Source organism: Entelurus aequoreus, linkage group LG07 (assembly GCF_033978785.1).
Source record: "Entelurus aequoreus isolate RoL-2023_Sb linkage group LG07, RoL_Eaeq_v1.1, whole genome shotgun sequence".
NCBI classification, from domain to species: domain Eukaryota; kingdom Metazoa; phylum Chordata; class Actinopteri; order Syngnathiformes; family Syngnathidae; genus Entelurus; species Entelurus aequoreus.
Window position 1 is genome coordinate 50,816,044 of NC_084737.1, and position 24,853 is coordinate 50,840,896.

The 24,853-nt window shown below is 37.8% G+C and overlaps 1 protein-coding gene across 2 annotated transcripts in view; it reads right to left on the minus strand.

Annotated features, from left to right (window-relative positions):
• The window catches only part of LOC133653979 (cadherin-4-like), a 595,795-nt gene that overhangs the window by 58,536 nt on the left and 512,406 nt on the right, over nt 1-24,853 (minus strand). For both annotated transcript variants that reach the window (XM_062053872.1, XM_062053871.1), the window contains 3 exons: nt 22,167-22,322; nt 12,482-12,626; nt 9,498-9,670 (listed from right to left, as the gene is read on the minus strand). In XM_062053872.1, the coding sequence (XP_061909856.1) occupies nt 9,498-9,670; nt 12,482-12,626; nt 22,167-22,322 (474 nt within the window). The remainder of the gene's footprint in view (nt 1-9,497; nt 9,671-12,481; nt 12,627-22,166; nt 22,323-24,853) is intronic.

Consider the following 24,853-nt stretch of genomic DNA (forward strand, 5'->3'; position numbering starts at 1 on the left):
ATTAAAATAAAAATAGTAAAAAAGTTTTAAAAAACTGTGTCACCAGATGAACATGAACCAGGTAATAAACAATAAATAAATAAATAAAAACTAAACAAAAAGACTGATGAATTATGATAAACTGAGTGACAATGTATTCAACAATTATCATTTATATATATGAAAAGGTTTTTTTTTGGAGGGGTGTTTGATTTTTGGACAAACTGGTTAAATAAATGATAAATAAATGATAAATGGGTTATACTTGTATAGCGCTTTTCTACCTTCAAGGTACTCAAAGCGCTTTGACACTATTTCCACATTCACCCATTCACACACACATTCACACACTGATGGCGGGAGCTGCCATGTAAGGCGCTAACCAGCAGCCATCAGGAGCAAGGGTGCAGTGTCTTGCCCAAGGACACAACGGACGTGACTAGGATGGTAGAAGGTGGGGATTGAACCCCAGTAACCAGCAACCCTCAGATTGCTGGCACGGCCACTTTACCAACTTCGCCACGCCGTCCCGTGGTTGGCATTAATATACAACCTGTAGATGCTAACATGTCCTCACATGTGTTTTAATAAAACATTTGTTATGTGAAATGCCAACTCTGTTTGGCATTGCAAACATTTCACTACAATGTCCGTCTCTTTTACTTTTAAATGATCATAAATCCTCTCTCAACTTCTATGAGCTATTTGCTCTCTTACCACTTGGTTGTTGTTTTTCTGAGCAATCTCTTTTTATCGGCATTCCACTATTTCCGCCCATCTTCCCACACACACACACAGGCTCCATCACAGGCAGTGCAAGCTGCATCACTAATAGGTGCACTGCCCTTGTGTGCGCTGGATCAATACAATGTCTGTGCATTTTACTCATTCAACAAATCATCGAAGCAATGTAATACTAATGTATGCTTTCTTTTAGTCAAATGTATCTATTTAATGAATTTATCGTTGCAGTCCTAAAATAATCTTTGATTTTTAATGAACTCTGACGCTTCGAGAATTAATGAGAAGGAAGTCGCGTCAGCTGTTGCAGAGGAAGTTGTTTCTGAACAAAAGTTAAACGCATTCTAGCACACATTTAGTCAATTAAATGTCAACACAAAATATAGATTTGACCACTTATCTTTTGACATTTAGCAGAAGCTGAGCTGCCCTGGCAGTCTGAGAGCAAACATCAGTGGTAGGTAAATGCCTGTATTGCTTTTGAGAAGTTTCAGTGAAGTTTCCTTAATCAAAAATGAGGAGCCCAATGCATAAGTAACAACATTTACAACACTTAACTCAATGAACAGAATGAAGCTACAAGTTGTTGATGTTGTCTCAGCGCTGACCAGATTACCTTAGAGAGAAGCATAATTTGAGAAATATAAACTTCTTCATCTGTACCAAGACATAATCAGAAATAATCAATATGTACATGGTGTGTGTGTGTGTGTGTGTGTGTGTGTGTGTGTGTGTGTGTGTGTGTGTGTGTGTGTGTGTGTGTGTATTTCCACCCTTCTTGAGACATCAACAAGGAAAAGTACCTTCCCGGTCGGTTTTAAAAGTGCTCTCCCTCTGGTCAACATATGAAATAACAAAAAAAACAAAAAAAAACTAAAAGCTCACCTTTTTATATTTGCATAGTATGTATTAGGGCTGTGAATCTTTGGGTGTCCCACGATTCGATTCAATATCGATTCTTTGTTTCACGATTCGATTCAAAATCGTTTCTTTTTTCAATTGAACACGATTCTTGATTAAAAATCTATTTTTTCCCGATTCAAAATGATTCTCTATTCATTCAATACATAGGATTTCAGCAGGATCTACCCCAGTCTGCTGACATGCAACCAGAGTAGTATATTTTTGTAAGAAGCTTTTATAATTGTAAAGGACAATGTTTTATCAACTGATTGAAATAATGTAAATTTGTTTAAACTATTAAATGAACCAAAAATATGACTTATTTTATCTTTGTGAAAATATTGGATACAGTGTGTTGTCAAGCTTATGAGATGCGATGCAAGTGTAAGCCAATGTGACACTATTGTTCATTTATTTTTATTTTCTTAAATGTCTAATGATAAAGTCAATGAGGGAATTTTAATCACTGCTATGTTGAAATTGTAACTAATATTGATACTGTTGTTGATAATATTCATTTTTGTTTCACTACTTTTGGTTCGTTCTGTGTCGTGTTTGTGTCTCCTCTCAATTGCTCTGTTTATTGCAGTTCTGAGTGTTGCTGGGTCGGGTTTGGTTTTGGAATTGGATTGCATTGTTATGGTATTGCTGTGTATTGTTTTGTTGGATTGATTAATTAAAAAAATTAAAATAAATAAATAAATAAAAATAAATAAATAAATGAATAAATAAAAAAATTTATTTTTTAAAAATGAGAATTGATTCTGGATCGCACAACGTGAGAACCGCGATTCGAATTCGAATCGATTTTTTCCCACACCCCTAGTATGTATATATTATTAATGTTATAAATACCACTATTTATATATCTAGAAAGGGTGGTCCTAATGAGGTAGGCATTTCTTGGAGGTCTCAAGAAGGTAACAAATACAATAATGTGTGTGAGTGTGTGTGTGTGCGTTTTTGTATTTTTACCCTTCTTGAGACATCAACAAGAAAAAGCGTGGCTAAGTTGGTAGAGTGGCCGTGCTAGCAATCGGAGGGTTGCTGGTTACTGGGGTTCAATCCCCACCTTCTACCATCCTAGTCACGTCCGTTGTGTCCTTGGGCAAGACACTTCACCCTTGCTCCTGATGGCTGTTGGTTAGCGCCTTGCATGGCAGCTCCCGCCATCAGTGTGTGAATGTGTGTGTGAATGGATGAATGTGGAAATACTGTCAAAGCGCTTTGAGTACCTTGAAGGTAGAAAAGCGCGATACAAGTATAACCCATTTATCATTTATCATTTAAAAAGTACTGGTGAACAAGTTAGGACATAAATCATGGTCCCAATACAGAAAACCATTGCATCTAATAGAGAATATCTCATTTGCGCCCCTGGTGGTGAAATCCATCAAAATTAGGGAGGTCCCAAAAAGGAGGGATTTTTCAAATTGACTGTGTTGGTTTAAAAATAAATAAATAAAATAAAAATAAAATTAACTAAAAGCTCACCTTTTTATATTTGCATAGTATGTATATATTATTAATGTTTAAATACAAATATGTATATACAGTATCTAGAAAGGGGGGTCCTAAAGAGGTAGGCATTTTTCGGAGGTCTCAAGAAGGTAACAAATACAATAATGTGTGTGTGTGTGTGTGTGTGTGTGTGTGTGTGTGTGTGTGTGTGTGTGTGTGTGTGTGTGTGTGAGTATTCTTGTATTTTTACCCTTCTTGAGACAGCAACAAGGAAAAGTACTTTCAATATGAGGACCGGTTAAAAAGTTAGGACATAAATCATGGTCCCATTATGGAAAACCATTGCATCTAATAGAGAATATCTCATTTGCACCCCTGGTGGTGAAATCTATCAAAACTAGGGCGGTCCCAAAAAGGAGGGATTTTTCAAATTGACTGTGTGTTTGTTTTAAAAGTGGCCAACATATGTAATAACAAATGTGTGTTAGAAATTGAAACGCGCCTCCTTTGGCCAAAATCTACATAACATAAATATGAAACAGCTGAGATAGGCTCCAGCACCCCCCGCGACCCCAAAAGGGACAAGCGGTAGAAAATGGATGGATGGATGGATGTATATAGAGACATATTGTAATAACTTGAAGTAAATCCAGACATATTGTAATAACTTGAAGTAAATCCATCCATCCATCCATTTTCTACCGCTTGTCCCTTTCGGGGTCGTGGGGGGTCGCTGGAGCCTATCTCTGCTGCATTCGTAAATAATGAAGACTAAAAACCAATTACAAACAAACAAACAAACAAAAACCTAAAAGCTTACCTTTTTTATATTTATATATTTGTATATATTATTTATGTTGTAAATACAAATCTTTATATATCTAGAAAGGGTGGTCCTAAAGAGGTAGTGTTGCGCTTGTAACGCGAAAACAAGACAACTTGAAGTGTCTTTTGACACACAAAAACGTGTGCGCCGTTTATTCCATCAAAGATGAGACTAAATGACCGCCTACATCAAAGAGACTCAAAAAGGCGGTCACAACAAACCCCCACCTTTGGGTAAATCTCTTGACGGTCACTTAAAGGGGCCGCACCGAATTACTCGCTCTTAACCGCATACTGTATATGAATGCTAATGACAGTGAATAATGACGACAAAGTCAAGCAAACAGGTGTGGTGAATTATGTCCTTAATGCAACCGCTACAGTAGGCATTTTTTCGAAGGTCTCAAGAACGCAACACATACAAGAGTGTGTGTGTGTGTGTGCGTGTGTGTGTGGGTGTGTGATAGGAGAATTTTTTTGGGGGTGGGAGTTTAATCCCATATTAGCACTGACTCGCTGTATTAACAGGGTACCATACCATACCAACTTTATTTATAAATCCTTTAAAAACAAGCACAGTTGAAGAACAAAGGGCTGTACGCCACAAAGAAATACAGGCAAAGGACAGACTAAAAAATAACATTTAAAACAGAAGTAAAATACACATTGAAAAAGTAAATTCAAATTACCCTAAGAACAATTTGTTAGATAAAAAGCAGTTAAGAAGTTAAAAACCGTTAAAAAAGTTAAAAGTTAAAAACAGTTTAAAGTCTCTTGGGTACAGATAATCAGAATAAAAATATGATTTAGACATCCAACAGGGAAATTTTCTCCTGTCTCAACTTTTTTTTAATAATCAGTGCCCCAAATTGACTTTATTCCAACTGATTTCAAATTGTTCCCTTTACTTACCCTTCACTTGCTACTTTCTCTTCCATCCTTTGCATGTCTTTTATCAAGTTTAGATGTAGTAATTATATGTATGTTTTTGTTTGGCATACAGGTGTCAAGGACAATTTTTTCTCCAATATTTCCACTCTATATTTACCGCACATGCACAAGACGCAGCGTGATGTGTCGTTAATAGGTCTGTCAGCGGTGACAGGTAGCGAGAAATCTGTTTTGCAGCCACGTCACTGCCACATCCAAGATGTTCAAAATAAGCACATTTGGATCTTGTCACAACATTTATGGCTACACAAACAAGGTGACCGTGAAAAAAATAATGTGTGTGTGTATCCTGACATAACTTGTCACATGTCAGTGGGTCTTCAAAGTAAACAAAGGCTTTTGGACAGATTTTTCACTGTGTGTGTTTATACAGAGGAATGTTTGTTTGTTAGTCAACTATTCGACAATTCGACATCAACCTCGCCGTCCAATCGTCAGACATTGAATCTCCGGATATTATCTCCCTCCTCATTTTGTCAGAGGGAGTTGAGTTAGGTACCAAAGCCCCCCCGCATTCACGCAGTGTGTCCAGTGTGATGATCTAAAACGGGTGACGTGAGGTTGCGATGTGTCGCTGCCAGGCCGGTGCCCACAGTCGGACACGTACACTCAAAGTTTGATATAAGGCGGTCGTTGGGGTCCATAAAATATCGATCGCATTAATCTGGAGACAGTGTTATTTAGAAGTCCTTATTTTTTACCTTTTTCTTTTCGAAAAAGTCATGCACTGTACCTCGGCTGCCCAAACCTGCTTGGTAGCTCACGTGACACGACATGAATGGTGGATTGTGCTCCCACGTCACAGAGTGCGGCTGGCACTATCCACCAGTAAGTTAAAACATCTCTGGGTCGATATTTTGTTATTTTTATTTAGTTATATTTTTGCAATTCCTTCTGTTTGGAGACTTTCATAAAGATTTTGTATGGGTTTGATCTGGTAGCATGTCTGCGAAGGTCGTGTTTCTCATGATGCAAAGGATAACAGGAAGCAGCTTGCAGGTAAGAATGCTTTTGTAAGTTTGTAATTTGTTAATATAATATTAAATTGTTAAAAAACACAATGATTCTAGTGGGAAAAAAAACTAACGTTGCGTTATATTAGACCGTGTTGTATCAAACTTTGAGTGTTGCATTAAATTCACATTAAATTTGGATATGTCGTGTGCCGCCACGGTATAGTTTCTATCAGATTGCCTATAAACCCTCTTAAAAAACATCCAAACACCTCCATTAAAGTTTTATTTACATGATATATGTACTGTAGTAAAGGGCATATTTATAATAACATTTAATATTTACGTATTTTGCTCATTTTAAGCATATGTGGCGCATTCATTTCAAAAACGCATCACAACGTTGAATTTTTTTCCCCAAGATGACCAAGCGTGTTTTTGTGTCATTCTCGTAATTTCCGGGTCTAATTTGGCTGTCAAAGTATACCAACTTATCGAAATACGTCCTCGTCCTTTTACTTTCCAGGTGAGAAGCATGATTTATGATCTAGAACAGTGGTTCTTAACCTGGGTTCGATCGAACCCCAGGGGTTCGGTGAGTCAGCCTCAGGGGTTCGGCAGAGCCTCCGCCGTGGAGGTCAAGACACACTCGACTCATTGTGTAAATAAAAACTTCTCCATGTCGGCGTATTATGGATACCCCCAAACAATGTTCCCTCTAATTTTCCATGTGTGAGCAAACGCAAAAACTCCTTGAGCATTCAGTGGAGCACATGTGAGTGACGTCAGACGTGCACATGCACTGTGGTCACACCAGCAGCACACCTTTCCCAAACCTGACTAAATAACAAGTTCAATGTTTTATTATTTTAATCAAATGACAGCAGTCATTTCCATGAGATTATTTTCTAATATAAGTGTTTTGGACCACTTACAATGACTATACCATATTGTTTTTCATGAGCTGTGTACTAGTATCATATGTCTGGGTGGGGGGTCCTACTTTGGAAATAATGTGTACCCCTTTCAGATATCGCATTTAGTTCCCACTAAAACATTCACATGCTGCACAATGAGATCTAAACATGGAATCATGTGTCCATTCCTGAAACTTTCCGTTTGTAAAATATATCTTTATTAGTATTTTTTTAATATAATAACATCATTTTATGATTACTGTTCGGGTTCGGTGAATGCACATATGAAACTGGTGGGGTTCGGTACCTCCAACAAGGTTAAGAACCACTGATCTAGAATAACGTTTGACAAGCAAGGAAACGAAGAAGCAGCTGATCAGTTGATCATGTGTTTGTCTGCTTTAGCACTTATAATAACAATATCACTAATACTTGGTTAATATTCAAGTCACGAATGACAATGGAGTTTTTTTGGCAGTTTTGGGATGTTTTTTTATTTGGTTTGATGGGCTCCACAGTAAACAGACATTCATTTACAAGATACAATGCATTAAAAAAAAAAACATATGTATTGTTGATAATAAAGGTAAAGTATTGGTATTGTTTATTATCAATAGCACTATTTCTATTGGTATTCATATTGCTCCATTTTTAGTGTAATAATGCTCATTGTCATTTCTGTATTATTTTTTATTTTCGCTAACTGCTTTTTTGCTATTACTTTTACCATCATATTTGTACACGTCGTATTTGCTGATGTTGCTCTGTTGTTGTTGTTGTTGTTGTTGTGTTTGCTGTTGTTGTTTTTGTCTCTCTATCTAATCCCCCTCTTGTCCCCACAATTCCCCCCTCTGTCTTCCTTTTTTTCTCTTTCTATCCCCTCCTGCTCCGGCCCGGCTGCACCAAATGATAATATAAATACATTTAATAAAGTCAAAATACAAATAAGGCAACAAGACAAGTATCCAACACTTCTCTTTTGTAAAGTAAATCTGAACAGCCGATATGGGCATCTACATCTACTATATGATTTGCCTGAGAAGCTGGGCAGGACATTATTAAAAAAAAAACAAAAAACAAAAAAAAAAACATGTCATGTCTTTTTTTAATGGTTGTGAATGATAGGAACAATTAAAAAAAAAGTGCAGTTCCCCTTTAAGAGGCTGATTAAAACAAATTAAGTTTATGCTTTTTGGTGTCTTTAATAAAAAAATAAAATAAAAAATAAAAACAATATTTTTATTTTTTTTATTTCTTGTGCGGCCCGGTACCAATTGGTCCCCAACCACCGGGCGGCGGCCCGGTGGTTGGGGACCACTGCCGTATAGTACACGAAAGATCCTTATTTAAATAAGATGGTCTGCACCACTTTTCAATTGGACACACAGACTTAGGAAATCGCACGCAACACGCCCGCTAATAGCACACGCTATTTTATAGATTGCATACGCAAGTTAATGCGTGGTGTTTGGATCTTAGTAAATCAGGCTCTAAGAGTGAAGCGGCCACAAAGCAGCTGGCTTCGACAGCAGGGCTGCCCAAAGTGCGGCCCATGGGCTATCTGTAGCCTCTTATTTGTTTGTTATTGGCCCACTGCAGAAACAAAGTTAACAAAATAAGCCCGAAAGGGCAAAAATCACGATGAGAAACAGCCAAGAGGTTGACACCAACCAATAATAACTCAAAGCTTAGGCTTTAAAAAGAGATGCATATTTAAAGACATCCTGCATAACATCAAAATTACAAAAGGGAGTATATAAAAGTGTGATGCATCAATATCCGGGATGCTAAAGGAATATCACATACAACAAACCTTGCCACTAACTAACAGTAAACTGATCAACTCCATGGGATGTACTTTAAAAGTCCACTGATTACTGTTAAGAACAAGCTGGCAGCGACCGGCAGCCTCCTCAGAAAGTAGTAAGGAAAAGTCAAACCCAAACAAACTAATATACAACACAAGAGCACAACAGAGGAAATAGGGCTAAAACAGAAGAACACAATATCGTATGACACCTACCAGTCCAATAACCAAGATAGCCAAAATGTCATTTATAATTAGTGAGCTCCTTACTTTGATATAGTATGATTTATTTGTTTCAAACATGCTTTGCATGTTACATAAAAGAACATCACGCGATTACATTTATATAATTCTACATGTATGAAAAGGAGTAAGAAAAAGCGGAACTTATTTATTCTGACCTTTTCTTCACGCCTATGACTGATCATTAATTTGCACCAAAACTTTTACGCAATATTTAGTTTTTGTTACATTTTGGCATTTACAGTTTGTTCACTATCTGTGTGAAAACAAAGGACGGTAATAATACAAGTAAAATACTAATGAGCAAATAGGAGTTACAAAAAAAATTACACGCTTGTGCACAGTGATAAGGGAAATGAGAGTTATGTTAAGTGTAGTGACGTTAAAGTTGATGACTTCAAGCTGTGCCAAGTTTTTAGAGTTTTGTCTTTTATTTCCTTGTAGTCGAGATGATGTCATTCTTAGTATTTGTGCAGTGTCTTTGACAACAATATAGCTATAGAAACAAAAACTCAAAAGTTTGTAGCTGATGTGTCCAAGATTGTGGAATGTCGAATGCCATGTGTTAAATCGACCTTAAAACGAATAAAATCCGTAGGTAATGTCATTAGTTGGAATCTACAAACATGGTGCGCCAGTCAAACAGTCTGACCCATCACTTTTACGAAGTCTTCCACAGGCATACAGGTAAGTGTTTGCTTCTCAGGGAAGACCTACCTCTCGATCGAGACCAGGCGCAACTGTCACAATATCCCCAGTCTCACTATTGATAGTGAACATGTTAGGGATGGGGCTGTGTGGCATCTGGGACAGGATTCGATAGCGCACCATTCCGTTTGCCGTAGTGTTGTCATCAGCGTCGAAGGCAGAAAGATGCATTACGTAGGTTCCTAACAAACAAACACATTTTGTCACATTGGCAATTTGACTTTTCCAAAAAAAAACACTGCACATGAATATAATATGATAAAAAAGATATCATGTTGTACTGTAGAACAGTGGTTCTTAACCTGGGTTCGATCGAACCCTAGGGGTTCGGTGAGTCGGGCTCAGGGGTTCGGCGGAGGTCAAGACACACCCGACTCATCGTGTAAATAAAAACTTCTCCCTATCGGCGTATTACGGATACGGCAACAGCAGAAGTCAGACTGATTTGCAGGTGTGTAATTTGTTGTGAGTTTATGCACTGTGTTGGTTTTGTTGTTTGAACAAGGTGATGTTCATGCACGGTTCATTTTGTGCACCAGTAATAAAACATGGTAACACTTTAGTATGGGGAACATATTCACCATTAATTAGTTGCTTATTAACATGCAAATTAGCAACATATTGGCTTTTAACTAGTCATTATTAAGTACTTATTAACGCCTTATTCAGCATGGCCTTATTATAACCCTAACCCTCTAACCCTGGCCCTAACCCTCTAACCCTAACCCTAACCCTTTAACCCTAACCCTAACCAAATAACTCTAAATTAAGTCTTTGTTACTTAGAATATGTTCCCCTAGTGTCCAACAAACTCTAAAATAAGTCTTTGTTACTTAGAATATGTTCCCCATACAGAAGTGTTGCCAAAAACATAACTTTGTCTTGAATTTGACAAAAAACATTTTATTTTTCACTAAAGAAGGGTTCGGTGAATGCGCATATGAAACTGGTGGGGTTCGGTACCTCCAACAAGGTTAAGAACCACTGCTGTAGAACATTCACAGTCATTTACTATAAACAAGTACAAGCTTTAATTATGCAGGTGTGTTTTCCTTCCTCTACAACTGTGGAGAATTGCTCCCTGTCACCCAATCTCCATCCCTCCCTACTTGCTCTGCCTCAGTCCAAGTCAGTTCTAATTGACGGTGATAGTGATATCACAGTAGTGACGGCCCCTGTCCGAGGATAATTGTAACCACAGCTCCTATTTCAAACTTCATTACATTTCAAAGCAACAATTTGCAAATGACGAGGCCAGCAGGAGCACTGGGTGGGCCTTCCAGCAAGAATTTAGAATGGTTGGGAGTGGGGGAAGGAAGGAGAAACAAAAATGAATAGGATCGCTACTGAAGGGGTTTTGAAGTGGAGGGACATTGAGTCCTTTTTATGCTTTTTCTTGTGGAGATAAAGCGATAGATGGAAAGGAGATGAAGAAAGTGTCACACATGGCCAGGGTAATTACATTAAGCCGCACTCTTAAGGGGTTTAACACGAGCCCTTTGTGCGAACGTCCTAAGCCATGCCCGACAGGATTAGGTCCCCGTAATGACTCTTTAATTTGCAAACTAATTCAAGTCTGTAATTGGCCTTCCACTGAAACCACTGGAGCACGAAAAGTCTAAAACTCTCTGTTTTATGATTATTGTTCAGCTGAATGTCACACATACCATGGAGAGTTGTCTGCTGCACAATGGTTAGGGGAGCCAAGAGTGAGAAAACCAACATGGTAGATGTGGGCGACGGCAAATATATCAAATAGCAAAAGAAAAAAAGAACTCAACAGACATTAAGTTTCCCTCGTCGGAAGCAGTACTGGGATCATTATGGTCTGCCAAATGTTCAATGAAATGAGTTGCCATGGTGTTTTTTTGTTCTTCCTTGCCCACTTTTCTACTTTGGAGTAAGTTAGGTCCTCTCGATTGAAAAGGACCAAAATTAACATTCCTACAAGCAGTGGGAATCTTTGGGCACCTCACGATTCCATTCTATTTCAGTTATTGGGGTGACGATACGTTTCAGAATCCATTTTCGATGAAACACAATTCTTGCAATATATCATATGGTATGTACATTAGAATTTAAACTTTTCAAAGGTTTAAAGGTTACAAAAGCTCCTCTTGGCTGCTAACGTACAACTTATATGCACAGTGTTGGGCTAAAAAACTTAATTTTAAAAATGTATTTATAAATGTATTCAAAAAAATTATTTACAAAAATCACAATATGTGATCTCACAAGAGAAAATCGAGCAACCCCAACTCCAACTCAATCCCAGCTTTACAATACTTAGAATTATAAAAGGCAATTGAGAAAACAAACGAATACAGTTCTTATTAACTACAATACTAAAAAAAGTAATCAATAAAAGCAACAGTATCAAAAAATAATGATATGAATAATAGTTGTTAAATGCATAATACAAAACGTGATACTTAAGAAAATAATTATGAATTGGTTCTCAAAAATTAGGAATTGATTTAGAATTGGAATAACACAAATGTATATTTTTTTATGTGAATTGTTTTGTTTTTTTAGTACTTAACTGCTGTGGAATACCGCATTGGGGGATGGACTTGATTTAACTCCAGAAGTGTCCAATTCAAATATATAAAAAAATTATAAAAAATACACCAATTTGACAATTATACTGTATTATACAAAAAGTATTTGAACCACCCAAAACGGTTCTGTGACAGACCCTTTGTGTGTGTCATAGAATTGAAATAACTAATTTATATTTGATATGTTTGAATAATTACATGACACAAAGATAAAACAGACATTGGTGGTTAGAAAATAACCCAGTGTGGAGCTCAGCCTCCATTCTGAGCAGATGTTATTGTTTACCGCAGAAGCTGCATTCAGCTAAATAAAGGCACGGTGGGGAAACAAATAACTATTAATCAAGGAAATACAAAATTATCTATTGCCTTTAACATTCATCAGTGTAATTTCCCTTTTTAACCTGTGTGATATGCATCATTCCGCAATACCTGGTTTGGAGCCTTCATCCACCGATCCGTTGTACACCTGGTTCTTGAACTCTGGCCTGTTGTCGTTCATGTCGATAACAAAAATATACAGATCAATGGGGTTCTCCACTTTATTCCCGTTCATGTCCACAGCATGTGCTCGGAGCTGGAAGACAGAAGATGTCCGACCATGAGTCATAATCAATCATCCAGAAACTGAAAAGTAATAAGCTAATGAAGAGGCTGTTTGGTTTGTGCTTTATCCAGAGAAACAAAAGAATGACTGGTCACCACAGGGTTAAAACGTTTGGCAGAAGAAACCAGAGCTCTTAAAATATAATGTAGAAAGCTGGAAAGCAAATGGCGTGCGACTAAACTTGAGGTTTTCCGTCAAGCATGGAGTGATAGTTTAATAAATCATAAACACGCTCTTACCACAGCTAAAACTAATTACTAACCAAATCTGATCCACCTCAATAAAAACGATCCTAAATATTTGTTTAATACAGTAGCATCGCTAACCCACCTGGTAAATGGGACAAAACCAACAACATGTTTACTTGACCCAATTCCTGGGAGGAGCTGTTTGTAATATTAGGACCATCAGTGATACACATTATTAACTTTTCACTTTCCTCTGGTAGTGTTCCCCTAGCATTCAAAACAGCGGTTATTCATCCTCTGCTCAAAAGACCTAACCTCGATTCTGACCTAGTGCCCCACCTTCCCTTTATCACGAAAATCCTCGAAAAAAATTGTTGCACAGCAGGTAAATGAACACTTAGTGTCTAAGAATCTCTGTGAACCGTTCAGTCTGGTTTCAGGGCAAATCACTCTACGGAGACAGCCCTCGCAAAAATGACTAATGATCTATTGCTAACTATGGATGCTGATGCGTCATCCATGTTGCTGCTATTTGATCCCAACACTGCTTTTGAAACTGTTGATCGTAACATTATATTAGCACGTATCAAAACATGTATTGGTAGGTCAGACTTAGCCTTTTCTTGGGTTAACTCCTATCTTACTGACAGGATGCAGTGTGTCCCCCATAACAATGTGACCTCGGAGTATGTTAAGGTAACGTGTGCAGTTCCACAGGGTTCAGTTCTTGGCCCTGCACTCTTCAGCTTCTACATGCTGCCGCTAGGTGACATCATACGCAAATACGGTGTTAGCTTTCTCTGTTATGCTGATGACACCCAACTCTACATGCCTCTAAAACTGACCAACACGCCAGATTGTAGTCAGCTGGAGGTGTGTCTGAATGAAATTAAACAATGGATGTCCGCTAACTTTTTGCAACTCAATGCTAAGAAAACGGAAATGCTGATTATCGGTCCTGCTAGACACCGACATCTATTTAATAATACCACCTTAACATTTGACAACCAAACAATTACATAAGGCAACTCGGTAAAGAATCTCTGTATAATCTTGACCCAACGCTTTCATTTGAGTCACACATTAAGAGTGTTACTAAAACAGCTTTCTTTCATTTCCGTAATATCGCTAAAATGTGTTCCATTTTGTCTACCAGCAACGCTGAGATCATTATTCCTATGTTCGTTACGTCTGGTCTCGATAATTGTAACCTATTACTTTAGCATTAAAAGATTACAGTTGGTACAAAATGCAGCTGCTTGACTTTTGACAAGAACAAGAACGTTTGATCATATTACGCCTATACTGGCTCACCTGCACTGGCTGCCTGTGCACTTTAGATGCAAATTTAAGGTTTTACTACTTATGTATAAAATACTAAACGGTCTAGCTCCATCTTATCTTGCTGATTGTATTTTACCATATATCCCTGCCAGAAATCTGTGTCCTGTTGATCTGCTGTCTCTCTTTTCTGCACTGTGTGGAGAGGTTTTCAGGTGGCCACAGATCAGTTTCCACGGGGGAGGAGCTAACTGTACCAAGTCCGGACCCGGAATGAAACACTGTTCTATGCATCAGTTGGTGACGTCTCTGCACTGCTGACTTGTCTACATACAAGAGGATCCCCTGCTGGCCTCCCTATGAACTGGACTCTCACGTTATTAACTGTATCCACTGGTCACCCAAGGGGGAGTCCCCACATCTGCGGTCCCTTCCAAGGTTTCTTGTTGTTCCCATTGGGTTGAGTTTTTTCTTGCCCTGATGTGGTATCTGAGCCAAGGATGTCATTGTGGCTTGTGCAGCCCTTTGAGACATTTGTGATTAAGGGCTATATAAGTAAACTTTGATTGATTGCTTGATTGGTGGTTCACTTTTGCATAACATAGCACATACCTGTGGAACTGTGGTGCATTTAAGGAACCTTGATTAAAGTTCGAAACAAAGGCCTCATTAGTTTTTTAACACAAGGGAGGCTAAACCCTCAGTAAATGTACTAATAATTATCATAATGATGCATTATGATAATGATTATCCACTAATGATAATCCTACATAAATTAGATAATCTAAAGTGTTTTCCTAAATTTGGAGACACTACATGCTACATGCAAAAATGTTATCAGGTTTTTACATATTTTAAAAAGCTAGTTTGAACCAGGGGGAGTACGGTGAGGCAGTGGTTGGTGCTTGTGCCACACAGCAAGATTCCTGTGCTCCGGGTCTTTCTGTGTCGAGTTCGCATGTTTTCCCCATGACTGCGTGTGTTGACTACGGGTACTCCGGCTTCCTCCCACCTCCAAAGACATGCACCTGGGGATAGGTTGATTGGCAACACTAAATGGTCCCTAGTGTGTGAATGTGAGTGTGAATGTTGTCTGTCTATCTGTGTTGGCCCTGCGATGAGGTGGCGACTTGTCCAGGGTGTGCATCTGGGATAAGCTCCAGCTATCCCGCGACCCCGACAGGGACAAGCGGTAGAACATAGATGGATAGTTTGAACCAAATTAAGTCAATTTGTGTAATGCATGTAAACAAACTTAGAAGTTCTTTGTACAGTACTAAACGACGCTAGGATTGTACTGTATAACATTCTGTCAAATCGCATTACATCCTAAATGGAGGGATTCCTATAGCATTCTGTACTGCAGTCAAGGGTAACATACAAGATAATGTTTTGCCAGTATTTGTGGAATGGGGATATTTGCTATATTGAGGCGGCGTGGCTCGGTTGATAGCGCGGCCGTGCCGGCAGGTGAGGGTGGCAGGTTTAATCCCCACTTCCGCCATTCTAAACACTGCCATTGTGTCCTTGGGCAAGATACTTTACCCACCTGCTCCCAGTGCCACCCAGACTGGTTTAACTGTAACTTAGATATTGGGTTTTACTATGTAAAGCGCTTTGAGTGACTAGAGAAAAGCGCTACATAAAGATACTTCACTATACATACAGAGACAGTTAGAGTTTGTAAATTTTTTATTTAAAAGTTAAAATAAAAAACTTAGGGACAATATTGTTGGGTTTTGGGAATTCTGTTGTTCTTTAGCCAGGGGGTGAAGTCAGGAGACACATCTGTGGAGAATTTGGCAACCAGGCCTTCTTAAGCCTTGCTGCAGTGAGCTTGGTTGTGGTTCTTTTAATCTGCATTGGTCACTTATGTATGCCCGAAAACCTTGCTTAACACATTCTGTTTTCTCCAGTTCTCCTGGCTATTTTTTGTCCTGATGCGTTTGTGAGAATTGTTTTTAGTTGTACTTCGTTTTAAGTTGTTGCTCTGTCCTGGCCTTTTGCCAGGCTTTTTGTCGTGACTTTTTTGGACTACTTTTTTAAACATTTTTGCTTCACCTTTTGTTCTAGTATTAAATTCTTTGGACTGGACTAGCATATGACAGTTTTTGTTTTATTGGATTTTTTGCATTACTTTTCTGATGGACTTGTAAGTACAAAACACTTTTTCTTTGTAACCAGTCACTATCTGCTTTGCATTTTGAGTTCTTGCCATACACTGCTTAACAAATTTGGCTTCACAAAAACACTCTGGATAGTTCCCCTGCAGTTATGTCAACAATGTCTCATCTATTTATGTGACTGTAGTTTTCTCAGTAGAAGTATACCAATATACATTTTATTCAAAGCTGTGTTTGTCTTAAAGGGCAATGTGTCTGTTTCAGTATCACATTTAAGACAATGGTGCTCTGTTTGTTTGGAATCTCTTAATACCAAATAGAGTCGGCTCATCACAAATTCCCCTCAGCTGTGCTGGGATCAATGGCACTACTGACTGTGATTTCTAACAGTTTAGACATGTGGCTGTTTGCAGAATCAAAACATGGTATAACATTTACTTTGGTGCCTTCTGAAAAATAAAATAAATGTTAAAATATAACCAAATCTTGCCAGATTTCTTATTGCCATGATCTCAGATATCTTAAATCGCCGGTAACATTAGGTAGACCTGCACACTTTTCTATTGATTATAGAGCAAATAAGCTGCTTTTAGCATTTATGTGACTGTGTTCGTATATATATATATATATATATATATATATATATATATATATATATATATATATATATATATATATATATATATATATATATATATATATATATATATATACGCACGCCACAATTAGATGAAAATAATACTTTATCCTACCTTTTCTTGTGTTTCCTCAAACCAAGCCACAATGTCACTGTCTTTTACCTTTTGAGTTCAATGACTAATCCAATTTTGCAAAGACTCAAATGTCTGTTTTAATGAAGGAAAAGGGTCTTCCGGTTCTCCTTAACATTATTGATAGCCATGACTCCGACTAGCCAAAAGCTGGACTGCACTCTATTTGTTAATCAAGTAGATGCATGATGCAAGAAAGACGTCCTGTTCTTCACTTTTAATGTGTACCGTGTGGGGAAATCGATAGGCGTCTGTACCGATAACTACATGTATTGTGCCCGAGTGACCTAAAACAATCCAGTGAAAATATTAAACAAAGCTGCAGTCACTGCCTGCAAACTACTGCTGCTAAGCTAACAATAACAAATAAATACAGCTGAGCTAATGTTGCTTCTGTCTGTGCGCTGATGTCACTTAGTAACAGGCACCACCTTTTAAAGGCACATACACACACTCTGGTCTCATGAAACATCTCAACTGTATATGCTAGGTATTTGAAATGTTTTCCTTTTTTTAAAGTAACACAATAATTAGTTCCCCTAGTAATCAATAACATATATTAAAGAGTAATTGCGTTATTAATTCAATTACTTATTTGGCAAAATAAAAAGTAACTTTAATAAATTATTTTTCACAGTATTTTTCAAAGACTGCTTAGGTCATATTGTGTTTCATTCTTCTGCAAACAATGCAGGTTTATCTATATCTCTTATCTAAATGTCAGCCATCAGTACCGATCAAACAGCCCACACAGCACATGTGGGTGCACTACATTATTTTTCCAACACTTATTATAATCCCTAAAGGGAAATGTACACTGTTGTATAGTTTTGAACTTGAAGCAAAGAGTATTCATCAAAAGGGATGTGAAATTGACTGAAAGCTACTACAGTCGAGGAAGCCCTGAGGAAAAGAAATAAATTGGGAAGTCTTTTGACATAAGAACATCCTATTCCTTGGTCATGTATGGAGAATTTAGGAAGTCTTTCATCAGAGCTCGGCGGATGGGAATACGCTTTTTGGATACTGCGAGAACATGAGAGCCAGATAAGTGAAATCTTCTGCAAGCTCATTGCAGCAAGATATAGAGTAAGCAGTAGCCTCTGTTGCCGCCGTCAATGCTAAGAGGAGAGGATCCACTCCACTGGAGCCCATCCTCTCTTCTTCACCATCTACTTCCATTTTGCACCTCCACCGAAATTGCGTCTCCAGGTCTCCAGGAGGTTAATTTGACTTTACTTTCCCCACTGCATTGTCTGATCTGTCCTGCACCCAATATCCGTGCTCTGCTATCCCATCTCGCCAGCTGAGAGCGAGGTCCTTTATCTGGGCCCACCCTCTTCCAAACATCCCACATGTGAGCACACATTCTTAATTCAATAGCAGCAGGAGTTTGAGATTACAGCTATGTTTAAAGAAGGCAAAATGTAATTCTGGTTTTACATCATAGTTATTATCTTGGAATGCATGAGGAGTGGGGGGAAGCAAAGCGGGTACAATACAGTGTTTCGTGTTTGGCAACGAGTCAACATCGGGACAGATTGGACGCCAAAAGCTCCAAGGTTTTCTTGGAAGAATGCACCCTGTAGCATGGTGAGCGCTTCTTCTTTAGAAATAAAAGAACACAAACATTTGGTCTGTCTAAGTGGATTTTAGTTAAACAAACGCAGTATGTTTAATTAAACTCAGTCCCCTGGGCACGAAATCAGATGTTTTGCCCTTGGGTGACACAGATAAAAAATGTTTTGCCAGTCTAAATGCTCCAAAGTGCTTCAAATCTGATCTTTTCGCATCATATTTGGGCTACATCAGGAGGTAGTTCGGATCTGAATGGAATCTGACCTTTAAAATGTAACTTCTGTCTAAAAAGAATTGCGACCTGACTACAAAGTTTCATCAAACACTTATTTGGAACATCCCACAGGTGAACAGGCTAATTGGGGACAGGTGGCCGCCATGATTGGGTATAAAAGCAGCTTCCATTAAATTCTCAGTCATTCACAAACAAGGATGGGGCGAGGGTCACCACTTTGTGAATAAATGTGTGAGCAAATTGTCGAACAGTTTAAGAACAACATTTCTCAACAAGCTATTGCAAGGAATTTAGGGATTTCACCATCTACGGTCTGTAATATCATCAAAAGGTTCAGGGAATCTGGAGAAATCACTACACGTAAGCGATGATATTACGGACCTTCGATCCCTCAGGCGGTACTGCATCAAAAAGCGACATTAGTGTGTAAAGGATATCACCACATGGGCTCAGGAACACTTCAGAAAACCACTGTCAGTAACTACAGTTCGTCACTACATCTGTAACGACAGGTTAAAACTCTACTGTGCAAAGCGAAAGCCATTTATCAACAACACCCAGAAACGCTGCCGGCTTCACTGGGCCCGAGCTCATCAAAGTTGGACTGATGCAAAGTGAAAAAGTGTTCTGTGGTCTAATGAGTCCACATTTAAAATTGTTTTTGGAAGCTGTGGACGTCGTGTCCTCCGGAACAAAGAGGCCTATAACAATCTGGGTTTTTATAGGCGCAAAGTTAAAAAGCCAGCATCTGTGATGGTATGGGGGTGTATTAGTGCCCAAGGCATGGGTAACTTACACATCTGTGAAGGCACCATTAATGCTGAAAGGTACATACAGGTTTTGGAGCAACATATGTTGCCATCCAAGCAAGACAATGCCAAGCCACATGTTACAACAGTGTGACTTCATCGTAAAAGAGTGTGGGTACTAGACTGGCCTGCCTGTAGTCCAGACCTGTCTCCCATTGAAAATGTGTGCCGCAATATAAAGCCTAAAATACCACAATGGAGACCCTGGACTGTTGAACAACTTAAGCTGTACATCAAACAAGAATGGGAAATAATTCCACCTGAAGAGCTTCAAAAATTGTTCTCCTCAGTTCCCAAACAATTACTGAGTGTTGTTAAAAGGAAAGGCCATGTAACACAGTGTTGCTGCCATTAAATTCTAAGTTAATGATTATTTGCAAAAAAAATAGGTTTCTCAGTTTGAACATTAAATATCTTGTTTTTGCAGTCTATTCAATTGAATATAAGTTGAAAAGGATTTACAAATAATTGTATTCTGTTTTTATTTACGATTTACACAACGTGCCAATTTCACTGGTTTTGTAAATACATATATGTATATATATATATATATATATATATATGTATAAATATCTATATATACAGTATGTATATATATATATATATATATATATATATATATATATATATATATATATATATATATATATATATATATATATATATATATATATATATATATATATATATACATATATATATATATATATATATATATACATATATATATATATATATATACATATATATATATATATATCATACTTGCCAACCCTCCCGTTTTTAGCGGGAGAATCCCGGTATTCGGCGCCTCTCCCGATAACCTCCCGGCAGAGATTTTCTCCCGACAAACTCCCGGTATTCAGCCGGAGCTGGAGGCCACGCCCCCTCCAGCTCAATGCGGACCTGAGACTGAGTGGGGACAGCCTGTTCTCACGTCCGCTTTCCCACAATATAAACAGCTTGCCTGCCCAATGACGTCATAACATCTAGGGCTTTTAGAGAGTAGAGTGCACAACTGCACACACAACAAGGAGACGTTCGAAGGGGAAGGTGTATGTTGCCTGTAAATATGTAGAACAGACTTCTCCATTGAACACGGTGGCCGAAATGATATACTCATCATGAACGGAGAAGTTAAACAGGACAATACTGCCATCTAATGGATAGCCACTGGAACACTGAAACTCAAGTATTTATTTTATGTAAATAAAATATATATATATATATATATATATATATATATATATATATATATATATATATATATATATATATATATATATATATATATATATATATATATATATATATATGAAATATTCAAGTTGGTGAATTCTAGCTGTAAATAACCACGCCCCCAACCACGCCCCCCCCCTCACCCCCGACCACGTTGTGCGATTCAGAATCGATTCTCGTTTTTAAAAAATCGTTTAAAAAAAAAAAAAAAAAAAATTAATTAATTTTTTTTTTATTTTTTTTAAATTAATCAATCCAACAAAACAATACACAGCAATACCAAAACAATGCAATCCAATTCCAAAACCAAACCGGACCCAGCAGCACTCAGAACTGCAATAAACAGAGCAATTGAGAGGAGACACAAACACGACACAGAACAAACCAAAAGTAGTGAAACAAAAATGAATATTATCAACAACAGTATCAATTTTAGTTAAAATTTCAACATAGCAGTGATTAAAAATCCCTCATTGGCATTATCATTAGACATTTATAAAAATAAAAATAAAACAATAGTGTCACAGTGGCTTACACTTGCATCGCATCTCATAAGCTTGACAACACACTGTGTCCAATATTTTCACAAAGATAAAATAAGTCATATTTTTGGTTCATTTAATAGTTAAAACAAATTTACATTATTTCAATCAGTTGATAAAACATTGTCCTTTACAATTATAAAAGCTTCTTACAAAAATATACTACTCTGGTTGCATGTCAGCAGGCTGGGGTAGATCCTGCTGAAATCCTATGTATTGAATGAATAGACAATCCTTTTGAATCGGGAAAAAAATCGTTTTTGAATCGAGAATCGTGTTGAATTGAAAAAAAAAAGATTTTGTATCGAATCGTGACCCCAAGAATCGATATTTAATCGAACACCCAAAGATTCACAGCCCTAATATATATATATATATATATATATATATATATATATATATATATATATATATATATATATATATATATATATATATATATATATATATATATATATATATATATATGTATATATATATGTATATATATATATGTATATATATGTATATATATATATGTATGTATATAAATAAGTATATATATACAAACATATATTTGTATGGACATATATATATATATATATATATATATATATATATATATATATATATATATATATATATATATATATATATATATATATATATATATATATATATATATATACAGTATATAGGGTTTTTGGTTCAGACCAGGGATCTTGGGCTCGAAAAGGTTGGTGACCACTGCAGTCGACAAACTCACATGATAAGATGACCGATGTTCTCGGTCCAGAGGTTTGGTAACGAACATCTTTCCAAGCACAGGGTCGATGTTGAAGACCTCATTCGGTGGTTGATCTGCTCCCACCCCAGTGATGCTGTATCGGATGGAGATGTCCTGATCTTGGTCTGAACGAATCTATTGCAGCAAAAAATATATATATTATTGAGCAGAAGACTAAATCGTTTTTTTTAAGTACATTTTCACACTCATATAGACTATAATACAATCACATTACAATGCACACCACCATGAGATGTTTATTATTCAAAGATTATTCACAGTCTCTGAGTTCAATAATTGTGTCCTTGAAGCACTGTGATCTCTAGGACCAGATATTCCATAATATTCACAAGAAACACACACAGAAAAGGACACGTAGAGCACACACAACGTTCACACACATTCATCACAGAATGGCATTTCAAGCTTTCGCATACTCAAGAACTTCATTAGTGCGGCCGCGAAGACCATTCTGTTTGCACCGCTTCAAAAAAAGATATACAAAATCCAATACTTTAAAAGGGGGAAGAAAAAGAATCAAAACACATTTATTGTTGATTTTTAATGACTGGCTGGTGTCAAGCTGAGTATGCAAACATGTCGTGATCAGAAATAACAATTAGACAAGGGAATTAAAAGACTGATTAAAAACACAGCTAGCTGTGTCAGAATCCAATCCAATCAAATCCACTTTATTTATATAGCACATTTAAACAACAAAAGTGTTTCGAAAGTGCTGCACAACAATATTAAAAACAATATTCAAATATTATCCTTAGCTCCACCAATGACTGAATAAAAAAAATGTTTTTAAAATATAAAACCAATATAAAAACAATATGAAAATAAATATGATTAAAAACGATTTTAAAGGGTAAAACCAATTAAAACAATAAATAGAAATCAACATTTATAAACACAGACGACCACACAATTCAAGTAGTGTTAAAAGTCAGAGAATAAAAGTGGGTATTAAGACGAGACTTAAAACACTCCACTGTGGGAGCAGTGGAGTGAAACATGTTTATATGTATTACGTACCAAACAAATGTTGGTAGAAAAAACAACAACATTCGGTAGGTCTTTATTGTCATTGCACAAGTACAACGAAACTTTGTTTTCAGCACAAACCCGTTCAAGATTAGACAAACAAACAGTGTACACGGTTACAAAACAGGAACGCTGATGGGTCGCCACAAGGCGCCCCGTAAAAGATGGGAAAAAGGTTAACGCTGGGGGAGGATGAGTACAAAAATACAATTTAGATTGGGCTCCTAAGGGGGCCCAGTCTGGAGTGGGAAAAAACCTCCATAGCAAAGCACATATACATATTACAACATCCATCTCCAGACCTGCCAACAGAGGGCAGGGAGTGGGGGCTACGGTGGCAGGCTGAAGCTCTTCAGGCACTGCCCATCCGTCCATCACCCCTAAGGGATTCACGTCAAGGGCGTTGGATGGGGGGTGGGGTATGTGTGTGTTCTGTTCCGCGGCCTTGATGTCGTGCAGTCGCTAGTCCCAAGTCAACAACAAAAGGTGTGTGTCCATGAAAGACAAGAAGGGAGTTTGTTGTGTCTTTGCCGCATTGTCCTTCGGAAGAGTCTCGAAGCCAGGGAAACCCAAGATCTTGTCAATTTCGTTGAGGACAGTTAAATAGTTCCAATGTTTAGATTTGGAGAGCAGTGCAAAAAGAGGCAACAAGAAAGTTAAGACAAGAGAAGACAAAGAAGCAAGCAGGAGAGATAAGGGAGAGGAAAGGGTAGCGTCCGCCCTCGATGACTGGAAGGACTAATTTATACCCTTACTATGAACAGCACGGTGGTAGAGGGGTTAGTGTGTCTGCCTCACAATACGAAGGTCCTGAGTAGTCCTGGGTTCAATCCCAAGCTCGGGATCTTTCTGTGTGGAGTTTGCATGTTCTCCCCGTGACTGTGTGGGTTCCCTCCGGATACTCCGGCTTCCTCCCACTTCCAAAGACATGCACCTGGGGATTGGTTGATTGGCAACACTAAATTGGCCCTAGTGTGTGAATGTGAGTGTGAATGTTGTCTGTCTATCTGTGTTGGCCCTGCGATGAGGTGGCGACTTGTCCAGGGTGTACCCCGCCTTCCGCCCGAATCTAGCTGAGATAGGCTCCAGCGCCCCCTGCGACCCTGAAGGGAATAAGCGGTAAAAAATGGATGGATGGATGGATGGATGGATGAACAGTAGATACTCATGAATATACAATACATAGGGTGCAGAATATGGTTAAAAAAAAGAGGGTTGAGTCGTTTCTGACAAGATAGACAACTGGAAAGTACAGAGTGCCTTGCAAGGTTTGGCCAGTAAATTGGACAGACGTGCTGTGTAATTGGAACTCATTTTGATGGCTTTTTAATGTAATGTCCAAATAGAGGGAGTCCAAACCAGCGTCCCATCTCTGTCCATTAAATACATGACAGCCACTGAACATTAGCCAAAATGGCTCAATTATACTCCGTGCCCTGTATGTGAGCACATCCTGTCGTCACACAATTAACATAACATAATATATTCTATAACCCACCACACAAATCACATACCTTTCACAACTGAATGCTTACAAGAAGTCATCATTACATAAAGCTAGTGTCAAACTCAACCCTCGAAACTACTGGTCTGAATGAAAATACCAGGTGTGATTG